Source organism: Electrona antarctica, assembly GCF_951216825.1.
Source record: "Electrona antarctica genome assembly, chromosome: 15".
Classification (NCBI taxonomy): domain Eukaryota; kingdom Metazoa; phylum Chordata; class Actinopteri; order Myctophiformes; family Myctophidae; genus Electrona; species Electrona antarctica.
In genome coordinates, this window is record NC_136796.1 from 3118564 (window position 1) to 3140989 (window position 22426).

At 47.3% G+C, this 22426-nt stretch overlaps 1 protein-coding gene across 1 annotated transcript in view; it reads right to left on the minus strand.

Moving 5' to 3' along the window:
- The window catches only part of elmo1 (engulfment and cell motility 1 (ced-12 homolog, C. elegans)), a gene marked incomplete at its 3' end in the record, with an annotated part of 191011 nt that overhangs the window by 100133 nt on the left and 68452 nt on the right, over positions 1-22426 (minus strand). Inside the window, exon 13 of the mRNA XM_079522966.1 lies at positions 16843-16979. Within this exon, the coding sequence (XP_079379092.1) occupies positions 16843-16979 (137 nt within the window). The remainder of the gene's footprint in view (positions 1-16842; positions 16980-22426) is intronic.

A 22426-nucleotide genomic window follows, 5' to 3' on the forward strand; every position in this document is an offset into this window, starting at 1 on the left:
GCAACCCTGACTGACTGACTGACTGACTGGCCCACGGTTCAATATGGCTGAACAAACAAAGCAGATTAGCTGCCGCCTACGGCCCCCCCTCCCCCCTCCCCCAGGGGGGTCCGGGGCACGGACCGTGTCAGACACCAACAAAGAGACCCCTGTGGTTTTACATCTAAGCCACCTAGGGTAATGATTTGATGGGCTGGAGTGGCGGAGTGTGCTCACACACACACACAGTCACACACACACACACACACACACACACACACACACACACACACACACACACACACACACACACACACACACACACACACACACACACACACACACACACACACACACACACACACACACACACACACACACACACACACACACACACACACACACACACACACGAGCTGGTGGGTGTCAGATAAGTGGAGTAGTAATCCCATTCCCGACGACAACAAAGCCCAACCCCCACCCACCCCTTCCAAGCCTGTACATTAGACTGGAATAGTGATGAAGGCTGATGTGTGCAGTGCATGCAGTGCACTGTGTGCGTGTGTGCGTGCGTGCGTGCGTGCGTGCGTGCGTGCGTGCGTGCGTGCGTGCGTGCGTGCGTGCGTGCATACAGATTATAGCCATACCTACAGTACAAAGCATCCCATCCCAGACAGAGATAGACAGACAGTTTATAGAAAAACCACATGCCAGACAACGTACTGTGTGCATGCATATAAACTGTATGATAGAAATATAAATAGAATACAGAATGAACAATGTCAATGTAGACCTATATATGTGTGGGTGGGTGCGTGCGTGCACGTGAACATGGCTGTGATCTGGGTCCTAGTCTAACCTGCTTACGCCTCACAGAGTCTGCACAGCCCCATCTGTCCCTGTGTGTGTGATGTGTGTGTGTGTGTCTCTCTCTCTCTCTCTCTCTCTCACTACAACTCGACCCCGTTCCACTCTTCCCTCTCTCTTGCTCCTGTCTCTGTTCTTCTCGTTTCTCCCTCTTCTCTCCAGCCAATTTAAAATTTAAATCCAAAGGAGCTTCATTGGCATCATGAGAAGAAACATAATTGCCAAAGCAAGCGTCAAAATATAATAAATACGGTTGAAAATGGGGAAAGTATATACAGTTGGAGGGGGTACAGCATTGTGTAAACAGCACCAATCAAACAGTCACACCAAAACAAGTTAAATCGTATACAACAAAACAAACGAACTTAAAAAATAAAATATGTACACAGCTCTGTGTACATGTGCAGTATAGGTCTAGTCGGTACATATAGTAGTCTCTCTCTCTCTCTCTCTCTCTCTCTCTCTGCCAGATAACAACACAACACAAGCCCGCCTCCTTTGGACCAACTCCCCTTCCTCACCCTCCTCTTCATACTAACTCGTCTTCATCCACCTTTCACTCATCCATTTGTAACACCCTCAGAGTTAGGGTCCATTTGGTTCCATTTGTAACACCCTCAGAGTTAGGGTCCATTTGGTTCCATTTGTAACACCCTCAGAGTTAGGGTCAATTTGGTTCCATTTGTAACACTCTCAGAGTTAGGGTCCATTTGGTTCCATTTGTAACACCCTCAGAGTTAGGGTCCATTTGGTTCCATTTGTAACACTCTCAGAGTTAGGGTCAATTTGGTTCCATTTGTAACAACACTCTCAGAGTTAGGGTCCATTTGGTTCCATTTGTAACACTCTCAGAGTTAGGGTCCATTTGGTTCCATTTGTAACACTCTCAGAGATAGGGTCCATTTGGTTCCATTTGTAACACTCTCAGAGTTAGGGTCAATTTGGTTCCATTTGTAACAACACTCTCAGAGTTAGGGTCCATTTGGTTCCATTTGTAACACCCTCAGAGTTAGGGTCCATTTGGTTCAATTTGTAACACCCTCAGAGTTAGGGTCCATTTGGTTCCATTTGTAACACCCTCAGAGTTAGGGTCCATTTGGTTCCATTTGTAACACCCTCAGAGTTAGGGTCAATTTGGTTCCATTTGTAACACTCAGAGTTAGGGTCCATGGTTCCATTTGTAACACCCTCAGAGTTAGGGTCCATTTGGTTCCATTTGTAACACCCTCAGAGTTAGGGTCCATTTGGTTCCATTTGTAACACCCTCAGAGTTAGGGTCCATTTGGTTCCATTTGTAACACCCTCAGAGTTAGGGTCCATTTGGTTCCATTTGTAACACCCTCAGAGTTAGGGTCCATTTGGTTCCATTTGTAACACTCTCAGAGTTAGGGTCCATTTGGTTCCATTTGTAACACCCTCAGAGTTAGGGTCCATTTGGTTCCATTTGTAACACCCTCAGAGTTAGGGTCCATTTGGTTCCATTTGTAACACTCTCAGAGTTAGGGTCCATTTGGTTCCATTTGTAACACTCTCAGAGTTAGGGTCCACTTGGTTCCATTTGTAACACTCTCAGAGTTAGGGTCCATTTGGTTCCATTTGTAACACTCTCAGAGTTAGGGTCCATTTGGTTCCATTTGTAACACTCTCAGAGTTAGGGTCCATTTGGTTCCATTTGTAACACTCTCAGAGTTAGGGTCCATTTGGTTCCATTTTTAACACCCTCAGAGTTAGGGTCCATTTGGTTCCATCTGTAACACTCTCAGAGTTAGGGTCCATTTGGTTCCATTTGTAACACCCTCAGAGTTAGGGTCCATTTGGTTCCATTTGTAACACTCTCAGAGTTAGGGTCCATTTGGTTCCATTTGTAACACCCTCAGAGTTAGGGTCCATTTGGTTCCATTTGTAACACTCAGAGTTAGGGTCCATTTGGTTCCATTTGTAACACCCTCAGAGTTAGGGTCAATTTGGTTCCATTTGTAACACTCAGAGTTAGGGTCCATTTGGTTCCATTTGTAACACCCTCAGAGTTAGGGTCCATTTGGTTCCATTTGTAACACTCTCAGAGTTAGGGTCCATTTGGTTCCATTTGTAACACCCTCAGAGTTAGTGTCCATTTGGTTCCATTTGTAACACTCTCAGAGTTAGGGTCCACTTGGTTCCATTTGTAACACCCTCAGAGTTAGGGTCCATTTGGTTCCATTTGTAACACCCTCAGAGTTAGGGTCCATTTGGTTCCATTTGTAACACTCTCAGAGTTAGGGTCCATTTGGTTCCATTTGTAACACTCTCAGAGTTAGGGTCCATTTGGTTCCATTTGTAACACCCTCAGAGTTAGGGTCCATTTGGTTCCATTTGTAACACCCTCAGAGTTAGGGTCCATTTGGTTCCATTTGTAACACTCTCAGAGTTAGGGTCCATTTGGTTCAATTTGTAACACCCTCAGAGTTAGGGTCCATTTGGTTCCATTTGTAACACTCTCAGAGTTAGGGTCCATTTGGTTCCATTTGTAACACCCTCAGAGTTAGGGTCCATTTGGTTCCATTTGTAACACCCTCAGAGTTAGGGTCAATTTGGTTCCATTTGTAACACCCTCAGAGTTAGGGTCCATTTGGTTCCATTTGTAACACTCTCAGAGTTAGGGTCCATTTGGTTCCATTTGTAACACTCTCAGAGTTACAGCCCTGTAAGGGTCCGTTCTAGGTTCCATTTGTACAATCTCACAGAGTTACGTAACCTTACTTAACCTTACGTAACCTTACGTAACCTTGCGGACTGGACAAGTCTTTCGGAGGGAAAAACGGCAGAAGGACGCAGCAGTTCACAGACCCGTAAGGGTCCATTTGGTTCCATTTGAATTTACGGTCTCAGAGTTACAGACACGTAAAAGGTCAATTTGGAACCACCTCTCTCTCTCAAGGAACCCTGAGGGGTGCCCGGTGGTCCCCCACACTTTTAGAACCTCCGGTATATCCAACCCACCCTATGCCAGGAGATATAGGGTGGAAATCAATTTTGACCTGAGATCAGATTCTAAAAATGTCTTCTACATCCTGACAGTTTTCTGAAAAAAGCTATGTTTCTATGTCAGTCGTTCTTTGATTTTTCAAAAATAGCAGATCTACAAGCTCGTAGCGCGCCACTCGGTGGCGCGCTATGAGCTTGTAGATCTGCTATTTTTCAATAGCTAAAGCATAACATAATGCTAACACCAAAAGGGGTTCCCGCCCAGAATGGGATAACGATATACCATATAACCAGGGGTCGTCAGCTGGCTAATGGAGAACATTTCTGTCAAAATGTAATGTGTCCCATGGACACACAAAATGAGAGGACAATAATACTACCAAAAACACAAACATAGCCAGCCTTGAATCACCATAACAGGTCTGTAACTCTGAGAGTGTATACAAATGGAACCAAATGGACCCGGGCCGTAAGGGTCCAGTTGTAACACTCTCAGAGTTAAGGAGGTCCTTGCAAATAAAACACTTGAGAAACACTAGTACTAGTTGGACTCCTAATGTGCCGTACAGTGTCGTAGTAAATAAGTGCCATGCACATTCGGAAGGAAACCTGGAGAACTTGACATTCAGAAACCGGGTCTCGTGCAGGTCAAAATAACAACAACATTACAATGGTGTGTAAAAAACAAAATCTAGAATTCGCCACGGACAGGACTAAGTCTTTGCCACGCCGGACACATTTTGTCCGTGCACGTACGGACATAAGATCGATGACCCCTGGCTGCACATGACCCTATACCAGGAGGAGTATAGCGGAGTGACTCTGTCCACTCTGGCGGTGTGTACTCACATGTCATGGTCGCCTCCATGCCTGTAGCCGCCGCGCACGCCTGGTTCTCTAGCCTCTATCCGCGTGGAGGAGCGAGCGAGCGCCTCGTCGGAGGGATGGAACGAGGCGCAGGTGGGGTACACACACCTCCTCGGCGTGGATGGGATGGGAGGGGAGGGGAGGGGGGGTTTATTTGGTCGCGAGGAGTAGGAGGCGAGGTGTGTGTGTGTGTGTGAGTGGAGGGGGGTGGGGTGATGTTGGGGTGATGGGGTCGCCTGTCAAACACGATTCTCTTTCCTCTTTCCTCTTCCGACCTCGATGCTGCTGTCCGTCCGTCCGTCCGTCCGTCCGTCTGTTCCGTTGGCGGATACGTTTCCGATCGTTACGACGGGATTTCCCTTCGGACGTGAAACACGAGCGAGAGAGACTCTCCTTTTCTCTCTCTCGGACGCCAACCTCTCTACTATCTACAGTCTCTCTCTCTCTCTCTGTGTGTCTGTGTGTGTGACTCCCTAAGAGCATCAGCCCAGGCTAGCTCCGCTGCTCCTGCTCCGCTTATGTTGATCTCTCTCTCTCTCTCCCCCCCCCCCCCCCCCCCCCCCCCCCCAGGTCCCGAGCAGTCGCGATTGGACGCACGCCACGGCTGGGGCCGGCCAATTGCGTGGCTAGCTGGCACCGTCACATGACTGGGATGTAATGTGTGTGTGTGTGTGTGTGTGTGTGTGTGTGTGTGTGTGTGTGTGTGTGTGTGTGTGTGTGTGTGTGTGTGTGTGTGTGCGCGCGTGCGTGCATGTGGGAGAGAAGAGAGGCAGAGAGAGAGAGAGAGAGCGTGAGGAGAGGAGAGCGCTTCAGAGGTAGACAGAGGGAGGGGGGAGGGTGTGTGCATGTGTGTGTGCCCGTGCGTGCATGCGTGCATTTAGCGGAGGGGGATGATAGAAGAGATTGAGTGGTTGCAAGCCACTACATCATGGAAGCATTGTTGTTGCCACTTCTTTTTATTATAAGCGTCTTCGAAGATGCTTTTTTTCCCCTGTGGAGTCGCTAGGAAGGCATGTATAACGATTAATATAAATGTGTAACGATATATATTAAAATCAATTAAAAGGAAGTGAAAGTGAACACCACCTCTGTAACATGTCCTGCGATTGTTATTTAATTCACCCAAAAACATAAATTTTTTGAACCGATGATCATGTCGTTTAGACCAGGGGTTCTCAACCCGTGGGTCGCCAAATTATTTTAGGGGGTCCCCAAATTATTTTCAAAAAAATACATTTTATTTTCACTTTTTTTCAAAAATAGCAGACCTACAATCTCGTAGCGCGCCACTCGGTGGCGCGCTATGAGCTTGTAGATCTGCTATTTTTCAATAGCTAAATTATAACAATGCTTAAAACACCAAAAGGGGTTCCCGCCCAAAATGGTTTAAGGTTATTGTAGCAGTCAATTTATATTGGGGGTCGGGATGGGGCGGGGCGGGGGTCCCGAGACATTGCCAAAGCATTTCCGGGGGTCCCCGGCCAAAAACGTTGAGAACCCCTGGTTTAGACTAGAGAAATAAGACGCAAACCAAGCTTGATTTGGTCCAAAAAGAAGAAACCGAGATATTACGATTCTAAAAACTGCGTTCCCATAAACTGCGTTCCCATAAACTGCGTTCCCATAAACTGCGTTCCCATAAACTGCGTTCCCATAGACAGCATAAGCCAGCGGAATTTTATGTTTTTACGTTTTTTTGTTTTTGTTTGTTTGTTTGTTTGTTTGTTTGTTTGTTTTCTCTGGGTATTGTCATCACACAGGAGTGTTACAAGTGCGTACAGAACACAGTTATGAACCGTAATCAATTGATATTAACTCTATAGACGCCCGTTCCCATATAGTGCAGAGTGCCAGCTAAAGGTGCAACATGAGCAGAGAAGAAGAGCTCTCTTGTTGCTGTGCCTGAAACTAAAGGCTCACAGAGGACTACTAGTGAAACTAAAGTACTCATACAGTACCCCCTGGTCTACTGAGGCTCACAGAGGACTACTAGTGAAACTAAAGTACTCATACAGTACCCCCTGGTCTACTGAGGCTAACAGAGGACTACTAGTGAAACTAAAGTACTCATACAGTACCCCCTGGTCTACTGAGGCCCACAGAGGACTACTAGTGAAACTAAAGTACTCATACAGTACCCCCTGGTCTACTGAGGCCCACAGAGGACTACTAGTGAAACTAAAGTACTCATACAGTACCCCCTGGTCTACTGAGGCTAACAGAGGACTACTAGTGAAACTAAAGTACTCATACAGTACCCCCTGGTCTACTGAGGCCCACAGAGGACTACTAGTGAAACTAAAGTACTCATACAGTACCCCCTGGTCTACTGAGGCTCACAGAGGACTACTAGTGAAACTAAAGTACTCATACAGTACCCCCTGGTCTACTGAGGCTAACAGAGGACTACTAGTGAAACTAAAGTACTCATACAGTACCCCCTGGTCTACTGAGGCTCACAGAGGACTACTAGTGAAACTAAAGTACTCATACAGTACCCTGTGGTCTACTGAGGCTCACAGAGGACTACTAGTGAAACTCACAGTACTCATACAGTACCCCCTGGTCTACTGAGGCTAACAGAGGACTACTAGTGAAACTAAAGTACTCATACAGTACCCCCTGGTCTACTGAGGCTCACAGAGGACTACTAGTGAAACTCACAGTACTCATACAGTACCACCTGGTCTACTGAGGCTCACAGAGACCTACTAGTGAAACTAAAGTACTCATACAGTACCCCCTGGTCTACTGAGGCTCACAGAGGACTACTAGTGAAACTAAAGTACTCATACAGTACCCCCTGGTCTACTGAGGCTAACAGAGGACTACTAGTGAAACTAAAGTACTCATACAGTACCCCCTGGTCTACTGAGGCTCACAGAGGACTACTAGTGAAACTAAAGTACTCATACAGTACCCCCTGGTCTACTGAGGCTCACAGAGGACTACTAGTGAAACTAAAGTACTCATACAGTACCCCCTGGTCTACTGAGGCTAACAGAGGACTACTAGTGAAACTGAAAGTACTCATACAGTACCCCCTGGTCTACTGAGGCTAACAGAGGACTACTAGTGAAACTAAAGTACTCATACAGTACCCCCTGGTCTACTGAGGCTCACAGAGGACTACTAGTGAAACTAAAGTACTCATACAGTACCCCCTGGTCTACTGAGGCTCACAGAGGACTACTAGTGAAACTAAAGTACTCATACAGTACCCCCTGGTCTACTGAGGCTAACAGAGGACTACTAGTGAAACTGAAAGTACTCATACAGTACCCCCTGGTCTACTGAGGCCCACAGAGGACTACTAGTGAAACTAAAGTACTCATACAGTACCCCCTGGTCTACTGAGGCTCACAGAGGACTACTAGTGAAACTAAAGTACTCATAGAGTACCCCCTGGTCTACTGAGGCTCACAGAGGACTACTAGTGAAACTAAAGTACTCATACAGTACCCTGTGGTCTACTGAGGCTCACAGAGGACTACTAGTGAAACTAAAGTACTCGTACAGTACCCCCTGGTCTACTGAGGCTCACAGAGGACTACTAGTGAAACTAAAGTACTCATACAGTACCCCCTGGTCTACTGAGGCTCACAGAGGACTACTAGTGAAACTAAAGTACTCATACAGTACCCTGTGGTCTACTGAGGCTCACAGAGGACTACTAGTGAAACTAAAGTACTCATACAGTACCCCCTGGTCTACTGAGGCCCACAGAGGACTAACTAAAGTACTCATACAGTACCCCCTGGTCTACTGAGGCTCACAGAGGACTACTAGTGAAACTAAAGTACTCATACAGTACCCCCTGGTCTACTGAGGCTCACAGAGGACTACTAGTGAAACTAAAGTACTCATACAGTACCCTGTGGTCTACTGAGGCTCACAGAGGACTACTAGTGAAACTAAAGTACTCATACAGTACCCCCTGGTCTACTGAGGCTCACAGAGGACTACTAGTGAAACTAAAGTACTCATACAGTACCCCCTGGTCTACTGAGGCTCACAGAGGACTACTAGTGAAACTAAAGTACTCATACAGTACCCCCTGGTCTACTGAGGCTCACAGAGGACTACTAGTGAAACTCACAGTACTCATACAGTACCCCCTGGTCTACTGAGGCTCAGAGGCCTACTAGTGAAACTCACAGTACTCATACAGTACCCCTGGTCTACTGAGGCTCACAGAGGACTACTAGTGAAACTAAAGTACTCATACAGTACCCCCTGGTCTACTGAGGCTCACAGAGGACTACTAGTGAAACTAAAGTACTCATACAGTACCCCCTGGTCTACTGAGGCTCACAGAGGACTACTAGTGAAACTAAAGTACTCATACAGTACCCCCTGGTCTACTGAGGCCCACAGAGGACTACTAGTGAAACTGAAAGTACTCATACAGTACCCCCTGGTCTACTGAGGCTCACAGAGGACTACTAGTGAAACTAAAGTACTCATACAGTACCCTGTGGTCTACTGAGGCCCACAGAGGACTACTAGTGAAACTAAAGTACTCATACAGTACCCCCTGGTCTACTGAGGCTCACAGAGGACTACTAGTGAAACTAAAGTACTCATACAGTACCCCCTGGTCTACTGAGGCTCACAGAGGACTACTAGTGAAACTAAAAGTACTCATACAGTACCCCCTGGTCTACTGAGGCTCACAGAGGACTACTAGTGAAACTAAAGTACTCATACAGTACCCCCTGGTCTACTGAGGCTCACAGAGGACTACTAGTGAAACTAAAGTACTCATACAGTACCCCCTGGTCTACTGAGGCTCACAGAGGACTACTAGTGAAACTAAAGTACTCATACAGTACCCCCTGGTCTACTGAAGCTCACAGAGAACTACTAGTGAAACTAAAGTACTCATACAGTACCCCCTGGTCTACTGAGGCTCACAGAGGACTACTAGTGAAACTGAAAGTACTCATACAGTACCCCCTGGTCTACTGAGGCTCACAGAGGACTACTAGTGAAACTCACAGTACTCATACAGTACCCCCTGGTCTACTGAGGCCCACAGAGGACTACTAGTGAAACTCACAGTACTCATACAGTACCCCCTGGTCTACTGAGGCTAACAGAGGACTACTAGTGAAACTCACAGTACTCATACAGTACCCCCTGGTCTACTGAGGCTCACAGAGGACTACTAGTGAAACTGAAAGTACTCATACAGTACCCCCTGGTCTACTGAGGCTCACAGAGGACTACTAGTGAAACTCACAGTACTCATACAGTACCCCCTGGTCTACTGAGGCTCACAGAGGACTACTAGTGAAACTCACAGTACTCATACAGTACCCCCTGGTCTACTGAGGCTCACAGAGGACTACTAGTGAAACTAAAGTACTCATACAGTACCCCCTGGTCTACTGAGGCTAACAGAGGACTACTAGTGAAACTAAAGTACTCGTACAGTACCCCCTGGTCTACTGAGGCTAACAGAGGACTACTAGTGAAACTAAAGTACTCGTACAGTACCCCCTGGTCTACTGAGGCTAACAGAGGACTACTAGTGAAACTAAAGTACTCATACAGTACCCCCTGGTCTACTGAGGCTAAAAGAGGACTACTAGTGAAACTAAAGTACTCATACAGTACCCCCTGGTCTACTGAGGCCCACAGAGACCTACTAGTGAAACTAATTTGTACAGTGAATATAGTACCATGATTCCAATCGTATATCAGGGTTGAGTGATTCGTTGCATGCCTCTATTGCTTAACTTAAATAGTCGCTTCTTTCTTTCGGGCTTGCTTATTCCTAGACCTGGTCGCATATTTCTCTCACACAACCTGGCAACACTGCCTTATATCCTCCAGGGGAGCTGAAACACACACACACACACACACACACACACACACACACACACACACACACACACACACGTACGCCATGTGTTACACATGCACAAACAAAAGGAACACGGATATGGCTGGAGGGGGGGGGGGGGGGGGGGGGGGGGGGTCCTCCATCTTTGCTGAAGCAGCGGGTAATTGGATGGATGGGGCGGTTGCTATGGTAACAGAGGAAACGGTTTGCCCGGCAGTCGCCGGAGTGCCAGGCGTACATGCCTCCTTTCGTCGCCACGCCCACTTTACGCGCACGCACGCACGCACACACGCACACGCACACACACACCAAATACCAGTGTGCACAATTAGTACTTAATTACACACACACTATGTAAATTTCCATAGAAAGGAGGTGACTAGATATTGTCATGAAGCCACACGATATTCCCAAGAATTTCATACTAGAACTACTTTGTTTCAAAGACAACTCAGGAAGAATGCTACATAACACCACTCTATTCTCTATTCATTCAGAATGCTACATAACACAACTCTATTCTCTATTCATAACACAACAGGAAGAATGCTACATAACACAACTCTATTCTCTATTCATAACACAACAGGAAGAATGCTACATAACACCACTCTATTCTCTATTCATAACACAACAGGAAGAATGCTACATAACACCACTCTATTCTCTATTCATAACACAACAGGAAGAATGCTACATAACACCACTCTATTCTCTATTCATAACACAACAGGAAGAATGCTACATAACACCACTCTATTCTCTATTCATAACACAACAGGAAGAATGCTACATAACACCACTCTATTCTCTATTCATAACACAACAGGAAGAATGCTACATAACACCACTCTATTCTCTATTCATAACACAACAGGAAGAATGCTACATAACACCACTCTATTCTCTATTCATTTCGAACCGTGTGTGTGTGTGTGTGTGTGTGTGTGTGTGTGTGTGTGTGTGTGTGTGTGTGTGTGTGTGTGTGTGTGTGTGTGCTTGCGTGTGTGTGCTTGCGTGTGTGTTTGCGTGTGTACTGTACTGTATAATAATGTAATGCAAAGTATAGTAAAATATGGAAATGACTTAAAGTGCACATCTATGACAGAGCAGACAGTGTGTGTAGTCGTAAACACTGTCATGTTAAGCTTAATTTATGCACACTGTGTGTCTTAATTCATGCGAGAGTTGTGGCTATGCGTGCGTGAGTGCGTGCGCGCCGCACGTGTGTTTGTGTGTGCGTGTGGAGGATGCTGCTCAGTCAGCCATGAAGAGACAAGTGTTTTAGAAAATACAGCCTTTGCGCGCGCGCGCACACACACACACACACACACACACACACACACACACACACACACACACACACACACACACACACACACACACACACACACACACACACACACACACACACACACACACACACACACACACACACACACACACACACACACACACACACACACACACACACACACACACACGTACGTTATGCCAAACTATCCAAAAAACGAAAGGAAAGAAAGCAGAACAAGGTGTTCTAGATACGCCTTGTAAACATCAGTACGCGTTGTGGTGAGTGAGGCCTGTTGGGAAATGTAGTCCAAAAGAAATGTAGTCCAAAAGCCTGTTGGATGCTCATAGGCGGGGGGCGGGGTCATGTGAGTCATGTCAATGTCAAGCATGAAGTCATATTTTTTTATATATATTTGCCACCAGTGGCAGGGGAGCACACGTGCCAGCATCAACTAAGAACTAATACGGCATCAAGGCCCGCCAAGATACATTTTAGTCGACTGAATCAACTGTAGATTTAGTCGACTAAAATCTTATATTTAGTCGACTAAATCTAGACTAACATTAAAACATTCCAAATCTACACTTAACGACGTGCGTTCCCTGCTCCAAGTGTGTCACGTTAATTATTCTGAACATGAATGGATCTCCATTCATGTCGGATTAATTAACATCCATGAAACATAATGCGTGCGGTCTTTGCCCGAGTCACCACAACGATCATAGCTGGAGCCATTTATAACACGAGAGAGGGGGAGGGAGAGGGGGGGGGGGGGTGGGAGGGGGGGAGAGGGGGAGGGGGGGCGGACTGATACAGTGATTGCATAAGTGTTTCATCATCTTGCTGACTAGGTTGTAATGCCTACCCAGGAAGAATGTCTTTCATTTCATAACACCTAAGGCCTCACTCACACTGTTGCAACATGCATACAACATTTGTCTTGTGTCTTGTCCGTGTTTAACAGATTAATCGCCCAGGACGAAGTTCTTTGTCCTTTCTATTAGTAACGCCCGACGCTCAGGACGAAGTATTGTCCTAAAGACGAAGTTTATTGATACGAGAACAGATCGCCTGGCTGTAGAGCCCAGGCGCGCCTGCTGGGCTCTCCTCGGTGACGCGCAAGACTGAGACGTCATCAAAAAACTCCCTCCTCTGTTTAGCTGATGAAAACGAAAATCTTAAAACGTTCATAAATCGCGATCTAAATCATCCCGTCTTTTTCTGAAAAAAGATCCTGTGTTAGACGGCGCTCCGCGGTCCAGTCGCTAGTCTCGATAGATTTATTCTTGTCTCCCGTTGTTGTCGATCGATTCTAAAGTGCTGTGGCTATTGTTAGCTGCTACACAACATCATGAACTTCCGGCCGGTCCGTCCGGAAAAGGCGTCCGTGTTTATAAATCGACTGGGCGCATGAATGTAATGGATTAAATAGTTCCGGGCAATTAAAGTGTTAATGGCCGCCCCAATGCATTTCCAATGGAAGTCACATGGTTTGACAAAACACTTTTGTTTGATGGCTGTGTTGTGTCACCTCCGTAGTATTAGAATGTACATGATATCCTAGACTAGACTAGACTAGAGGAGGAAGGTGACTCTGGAATTGGGAATAAGTGCCAATTCAGCAGCCAGCATCCCTCCTGGTTCCTATAACTATATCAAGGACTCCTGGGGGGTCCCCGGCCCCCACTTTGGGAACCGTGGTCCTATAAGTGGAGCCGTCTGATGGCAGATATCAGCACGGACATAAATACGGGAATTAAAAGCCAGTTGCTCATTCACTCTTGCTCTTCTATTTGTCTTGGATACATCAGCCAGCTGCTGATCCTCATAAAACATGCCCCCGTCACAGCGCAAAAAGCATGGAATACGGATGTGTATATTACAGGAAACTCCCGTTAAACTTTCCAACAAACTCCGGTAAACTCCCGAATTGTACCATCACACCTGTGTATATTACCGTATATTAACTGTATATGCTGCTAAACTTGAGGTTTACGGGCAAATCTAGTGCCCATAATTGCCCGTTAACTCCTCTTTTCACGCAGTGCGTGTCAAAAAGTCAAAGTCGTACGATTTGTCACACACGTTACCGCAGTGACATTTGTTCTTCGCATTTGACCCATCTCTTGGAGCGGTGAGCTGCAGCCAAGGAGCGGTGAGCTGCAGCCAAGGAGCGGTGAGCTGCAGCCAAGGAGCGGTGAGCTGCAGCCAAGGAGCGGTGAGCTGCAGCCAAGGAGCGGTGAGCTGCAGCCAAGGAGCGGTGAGCTGCAGCCAAGGAGCGGTGAGCTGCAGCCAAGGAGCGGTGAGCTGCAGCCAAGGAGCGGTGAGCTGCAGCCAAGGAGCGGTGAGCTGCAGCCAAGGAGCGGTGAGCTGCAGCCAAGGAGCGGTGAGCTGCAGCCAAGGAGCGGTGAGCTGCAGCCAAGGAGCGGGTGAGCTGCAGCCAAGGAGCGGTGAGCCGCAGCCAAGGAGCGGTGAGCTGCAGCCAAGGAGCGGGTGAGCTGCAGCCAAGGAGCGGTGAGCTGCAGCCAAGGAGCGGTGAGCTGCAGCCAAGGAGCGGTGAGCTGCAGCCAAGGAGCGGGTGAGCTGCAGCCGTGCCGCGCTCGGGAATCACTTGATTAGTAGATTTGACCCCCAATCCAACCCTTTGATGCTGAGTGTCAAGCAGGGAGGCATTGGGTCCCTTTTTTACAGTCTTTGGTATGACCCGGCCGGGGATCGAACCCCGACCTCCCAGTTTCAGGGCGGACACTCTAACCTCAAGGCCACTGAGCTGGTCACTGACTCGCACGACAATTCTGTCTAAAACAGAACAGGTGCAGGCCTACTAAAGGGCTATACCGTTCCATTGACATGAAGCACTCGGCCCACAACACCGCCGTCAGGCCGTTCTGATCCACTCGGCCCATACCCGCCATCAGGCGGTTCTGATCCACTCGGCCCATACCCGCCATCAGGCGGTTCTGATCCACTCGGCCCATACCCGCCGTCAGGCCGTTCTGATCCACTCGGCCCATACCCGCCATCAGGCGGTTCTGATCCACTCGGCCCATACCCGCCGTCAGGCCGTTCTGATCCACTCGGCCCATACCCGCCGTCGGTTCTGATCCACTCGGCCCATACCCGCCATCAGGCGGTTCTGATCCACTCGGCCCATACCCGCCGTCAGGCCGTTCTGATCCACTCGGCCCATACCCGCCATCAGGCCGTTCTGATCCACTCGGCCCATACCCGCCATCAGGCGGTTCTGATCCACGTCCTCTGAAAGGCTGAATCACAACATATTGTCCTCCTCGCTCAACAGTTGCTGATGAATGAATGCAAATCAGGCGTCACTGTCTGGGCGCCATCTGTGGCTTTTCAAAACGAGCCACCAGTCACCAGGAGTGACTTTACCGGAGGATAACTATACTGAGCTCGCGTTTGTACCTCCTTGAGGTGGTGTGTGTGTGTGTGTGTGTGTGTGTGTGTGTGTGTGTGTGTGTGTGTGTGTGTGTGTGTGTGTGTGTGTGTGTGTGTGTGTGTGTGTGTGTGCGCGCCGTGGAACAAGAAAATAAACGAACACTGGGAAAAAGGTTAAACATATGCAGCTGCGTTTGACGAGTCCATCTGTGTGTCTCTGCGTGTCTTACAGAAAGGCTTAGCAGGAAAAGCTGTCAATGGGAGCACACTAGAACGCAGTATGCCAGAGCAGAGTGGAGTGTAGAGGAGAGTGAAGCGTTATTCATAGTCTGGAGCTTCGGTGGTGAGGTGACCACCACCGAACATGACATCACTGAGCCGCGGTGAAGAGCAAACCACCGCCACAGCCCTTCTCTCTGTTTTTACTCACCACCGCTCAACGTTATTTCAGCTCCGGTGGTCACCTCACCACCGGAGTGGTGGTCACCTCACCACCGGAGCGGTGGTCACCTCACCACCGGAGCGGTGGTCACCTCACCACCGGAGTGGTGGTCACCTCACAGGAAGAAAAAAAAGTCTGGGTCCGAGTCCACTTCAAATTGGCATAGAGTAGCGCAAACGTCGATCACTCTCTGCTGATTTCTGATCGTCTGCACCTTTGTTAATTTGACGCACACACGCACACCCGTACACACACACACTCTCCTCTCTCTCTCTGTCGCTCTAAGTAATTAGTCTCATGTCCAGCAGCTGCGCACAGTTTCTGCCGGCGGATCCTGCCGGGAGCTGCCTATGCCATAGAAAGCCTAGGTGAGTTCCAGGCTACCGGAGCGGTGGTCACCTCACCACCGGAGCGGTGGTCACCTCACCACTATGAATGAGCCTTGAGAGGGCAGAAAACAGTCGGCGCTCGAGCGCTGCAGGTCATGCAGTGCTGAAGAGTGACGAGGTGGAGTTTTAAATGGATTGTTTTCAATGAGAGTGCCGCAAATATCAGCAATTTTAGGAGGCATGTGTGCAACATGACAACCGTTTTAAAGTATTATACAGTGACAACTGAAGTCTCGGTAATGTTTATGTACTATTACTAAAAAAAACAATCTAAAATAAAGAGATTTAGGATCATTAAAGCTGGGCTGTGCATTCTGTGAACTTCCGGTCCAGGACTTAATTGTAACTATTCGGCTCCCCATATAGCCAGCCGCCATTGGACGGGCCCATGCAGGAAGTGAACGGAGATGTCGTAACTCTCTCCTTCTATGGCTCTGTGCCAGACCAGACAAAAAGAGTGTGTGTGTGTCTGTGTCTGTGTCTGTGTGTGTGTGTGTGTGTGTGTGTGTGTGTGTGTGTGTGTGTGTGTGTGTGTGTGTGTGTGTCTCAACCCAGCGCTGGACTTCACTCAGATCCCTCCAGGCATGCTGGCTCTGGACAACATGCATTACTTCAGTCTGCAGCAGCAGGACGCATACATCAGGGTGAGCACGCACGCACACACGTGTGTGTGCGTGTGTGCGCGCGCGTGTGTGTGTGTGTGTGTGTGTGAGAAAGGAAGAGAGCAACAACAAAAGAAAACGAGGACAGATCTTCAACAATCCAACCCACACGTCGTGGGACGCACCTTGTTGAAGTCTTCGCTCGTGGCTCTCATCTCCTTCCAGGTCTTGTTGAGGAGCTGGATGCAGATGCAGAAGAACTCCTCGAAGGAGCGGTCGTGCGTGAAGAACATGGGATGGAAGTCGTGGCAGTTCTCACTGGCTGTGAGGAGACACACACACACACACACAACACACACACACACACACAACACACATTTTAACAATTTATTCATGTCCACACAAAGGAAATTGGATTCAAGGACATAAAAAGCTCAGGTGTTACATCCACTAAACCAAGGCATTGTGTCCTCAGTCACGACGGTACAAGCATGTCACGTCTCCCAGCGTTCCATGGCATTGTGTCCTCAGTCACGACGGTACAAGCATGTCACGTCTCCCAGCGTTCCATGGGCACGAGTTAGTCGGAGAGAGGAGAGAGGAGAGCCGAAGCTCAAAATAACGGTGACAAAAATGGGTCCCGAGTAGTCAGTGTTTTTGTACAAACATTTGTACAGTGTACAGTATATGTGGACCATGGTGACATTGATCAATTCTTGATTAAAAAAAAAAAGCTTCCAATATGTTATTTATGCCCCAAAATCTATAAATCTCACACTATTAACACAACTGTTGCCGTGATTCCTTCAACATAGGAGCTCTAGGGTGCCGGAAAGACATGGCCGCTTTTGCTCTGAACCCCACGACCCGGAAACAATCCGCTAAAAAAAGTTTACATTACATAGCTAGCTTACATTGCTATCGTTTTAATTTATACGATATATGATCCAATAAGCGTTCATATTTTGCGGGAGAGACGGATGAGGAGCAGAAATGAAGCGCTAGTATATCGATCCGTTCAAAACCACGGAGAGCACCCTGGATTAGGAGAGACGAGGCATTCTTTCTGCCGCGCTAACAGCTAAGTCAACGGTAAGCTAACATGAGTGCAGAGCGTAGCATACGGCCGAGAGGCGAACTGAAAAATTAAAAAAAAGGAAAAAAATCAGAATATTCCTCTCTCGCCCGGTATCATTGAGGATGCGCTAGGACGTCTACAGACATCGTATGCACCCCTCGGTTCGATTCCCTTAGACGTTTCCAGATGTCCTATGTACAGAATGTGTTAAGGCAACCGGCCGGTTCCACGTGCTGCACAAGGTGCCCTTTTTTCACTTGAGCACCTGCCCCTCTAAATGTCTGTGCACGCCACTGACCCCTGCCCCTCTAAATGTCTGTGCACGCCACTGTCCTGCCCCTCTAAATGTCTGTGCACGCCACTGACCCCTGACCCCCAACCCCTGCCCCTCTAAATGTCTGTGCACGCCACTGTCCTGCCCCTCTAAATGTCTGTGCACGCCACTGTCCTGCCCCTCTAAATGTCTGTGCACGCCACTGACCCCTGACCCCCAACCCCTGCCCCTCTAAATGTCTGTGCACGCCACGGTCCTGCCCCTCTAAATGTCTGTGCACGCCACGGTCCTGCCCCTCTAAATGTCTGTGCACGCCACTGAACAAGCCTATAAGTAACAGCTCTCTTTCTGAAGTTCACCTGAGATGAACTAAGAAAGGATTCCAATTCACAATGAACTGCTTGACTGGGGCGGCAGTGGCTCAGGGGCAGAGTGGCCGGATGGGAACCATGAGTTTCCCAGTTCGATCCCGGGCTCCCCCAGAGTTAGTAGTGTGGAAGTGTCCTTGAGCAAGACTCCTTTCCACCACCATCGGTGTATGAATGCGTGTGTGAATGGGTGAATGTAATGCACCCATCTATGAAAAGCGCCTTGGATAAAAGCACTACATAAAAGCACCATTTACCATTTACTTTACAAAAGGCAGACAAATGTGTTAATGAGGGACAGAGAAGAGTTTATATGAGTATGCTACTTTCTGTCTGGAAGGTAACAAAATATCAGCCATAATGAAACCTTCAGTCGGAAAAACCACATAAACATAACTATTACTTATTAGTTAGTACATATTTCCTAAACTCTCCGCGAGCACACCGTATACAGTAAAGTTTCCATGATTAGTATGTGTGCGTGCTTGCGTGCGTGCGTGCGTGCGTGCGTGCGTGCGTGCGTGCGTGCGTGCGTGCGTGCGTGCGCAACAACCTCTCAGCTAAGTCAGTCAGTTCAAAGAACTCTGCCTCATTCTCTCTCTCTCTCTACGCCTGCAGTCCCAACTCTTTGAAGGCCTTTGACTTTGAGTTTGTGTGTGAGAGAGGAACAGAGCAACAAAAACAAGTTATAAATTCACGCACGCACGCAGGCACGCACGCACGCACAATAAAAGTTGCACGGCCAGCCAGATGGACAGCTTATAGGTCTCCTCATCTACATTTCATGGCTCTCCTCAGTGACCTGCACGGCCATATGGCAGCATTTCCATTCATGCATATCTAATTAGGCTGGATGGCCTTCACCTGGAGGAAGGATGGCCTTCACCTGGACCTTGGAACGCCGCAGAGACCCCTGACTATAACTAACAGTATACAACACAGACAGACAGACAGACAGACACGACCCGACCAGACCAGACCAGACCAGACCCGACAGACAGACAGACAGACAGACAGACAGACAGACAGACAGACAGACAGACAGACAGACAGACAGACAGACAAGACAGACAGACAGACCACACACGCACGTAGTTTTAGTCAATATAGTCTTTTGAATAAAATTACATTTAGTCATATTTTAGCCATCTGAAATGTTTTAGGTTTTTAGTCTAGTTGTAAGTCGACCAAAGATCATAATATTTCGTGTCCTCGTAATGCCTGATTTGGTTAGTTGGTAGCATGCTGAAAATAGCCACACTAAAATACATCGGCTGCGAACACACACACGCACGCAGCGCACACAAACGCCCACACACACACGCGCCCACACACACACACACACACACACACACACACACGGTTCAACAAGGCTTCAGTTCACAGAGATCTCTCTTCAATGAGTTGCCTCTACACTACATGAGAGCATCCAGGCCATCTGAGGACTCGCTCCATAACAGGAGTCCATATTATTTCTGCTGATGGAACCTGCAGTGGTGTGAATGTGCGTTGCATAGCACTGACTTCAGCACGTTATATTGTGGCCATGAAATTACAGGCCAACTTGTCAAAAAAATGTCAGTGTAAAGATGTTTATGGATTTTAGTCATCATAGTTGCAATCCTAGAGGATACTTGCTTAGTTTATACTTTCAGGGCGTATTGGAAATGAGACGCGGAGACAGGAATTCCATTCAACTCTTAATTGTTCTTCAAAGTATTCCCTCCCTTTGATTTCAGTACTACACAAAAACACGACGAAAGAACTGATGTAACCTCCAGAAAGGTCCGACTATATCCTTTTTTTTTTTTCGTGAAAATGTGGCGCAAATCTTTGAATATATATTCTTTCAGAGCGAATGTTTTTACCTCAAATCTTTGCTTCTGGGGGGGGGGGGGGAAATATTGAGAACCACTGATACAGAAACATGAGGGTTTTCCCAGAAAATTGTCATGATTTAGAAGACATTTAAAAAAATTCGATGTCAGGCCTAAATGGAACACTGTTCATCTGTAGCTTTGGTGTGTTGTTCATAATTCATAAGAGATCATAAACGGAAAAAACCCTTCTCCCTGGGGGGGAGAAGAATTTGTAGCGGAGAGATATTTCATAAGCTCCGCACAGTGAAGTACAGTCTCTCTCAGTAGCAGCCAGACTCGCTGGTAATTTGGTATTGAACGTTTTACACCTTCAACAAAAAAACAACCGCAAATAATAAAAAAACCTCCCTCGGCGGGACAGAATCGTGACCTATTCGCTGCCGTCTCAATTGGATTATAGAGTGACTCTAAAGCCTTTATTATTATAGCAACGGCACTGAAAGCCTTAAGAAGATTTAGTTTGAGCGTGTTCTTGAAAACAAAGACATTACAAAGCAAGTCCAGACGGAAAGAAGGAAAGTAATAAAGAAAGTACTGGATCTAATAAGAGAACTCCCAGAAGCACTGAGATAATAGAGAGATACAATAACATGTCTAGACCAGTGTATAGTTCTCAAACAGGGACCCCCAAATTGATATGTATTTGGCTGTGGACCACCCCCCCCCCCATCTGACAATGACTCGTGCCAGGGACCCCCAAATTGATAGGTATTTGGCCGTGGACCCCCCCCCCCCCCCCCCATCTGACAATGACTAGTGCCAGGGACCTCCAGAAGCAAAGACTCGAGTTATCATTTGTATACATGCATACATATATATATTCAAAGATTTGCACAACATTTATGTTACCAACCTTTCAAAAATAGCAGATCAATAATCTGTATATCTACATATTTCTTTAAGTATACAATAGTTAACCGTTTCCGTCCATCCGACGTGTCCACACGTCTATAGGGAATCCAACCGACGCATGCATTGGACGTGTCCACACGTCTATAGGGAATCCAACCGACGCATGCATTGGACGTGTCCACACGTCTATAGGGAATCCAACCGACGCATGCATTGGACGTGTCCACACGTCTATAGGGAATCCAACCGACGCATGCATTGGACGTGTCCACACGTCTATAGGGAATCCAACCGACGCATGCATTGGACGTGTGTACACGTCCTAGCGCAGGGGTTCTCAACCTTTTTGGCCGGGGACCCCCGAAAATGTTTTGGCAACGTCTCGGGACCCCTGCCCCGCCCCCTCCCGACCCCCAATATAAATTGACTGCTACAATAACCTTAAACCATTTTGGGCGGGAACCCCTTTTGGTGTTTTAAGCATTGTTATAATTTAGCTATTGAAAAATAGCGGAGTGGCGCGCTATGAGCTTGTAGATCTGCTATTTTTGAAAAATCGTGAAAATAAAATTTAAAAAAACATCTTTTTTTTTTTTGAAAATAATTTGGGGACCCCCTAAAATAATTTGGCGACCCCCCGAGGGGTCGCGACCCACGGGTTGAGAACCCCTGTCCTAGCGCATCCTCAATGTTACCAGGCGAGAGAAGAGGTTCAGAGTAAAAGCGGTGTCTTTCCGGCACCCCAGAGCTTCTATTTTGAAGGAAATCCCGGGCACTGATTGTGTTAAAGTGATTAAAATGATTGTGATGCTAACTTTGAGTACATATTCTTTCAGGGGGAACGTTTTTAACTCAAATCTTTGCTTCTGGGGGTGTCCCTGGAACAACACATCCTCGGCCAAATACAAATAATTCTGGGGGTCTTTGACATGAAAAAGGTTGAGCACCACTGACACAGAAACATGGGGTTTTTCAGCAAACTTTTAGGATTTAGAACAGGGGTTCTCAACCCATGGGTCGCGACCCCTCGGGGGGTCGCCAAATTATTTTAGGGGGTCCCCAAATTATTAAAAAAAAAAAAAAAATAATAATAATAATAATATTTTTTTTTCACGATTTTTCAAAAATAGCAGATCTACAAGCTCATAGCGCACCACTCGGTGGCGCGCTATGAGCTTGTAGATCTGCTATTTTTAAATAGCTAAATTATAACAATGCTTAAAACACCAAAAGGGGTTCCCTTTACAATTTACAATTGTAAATTGTAAATTGTTCCCGCCCAAAATGGTTTAAGGTTATTGTAGCAGTCAATTTATA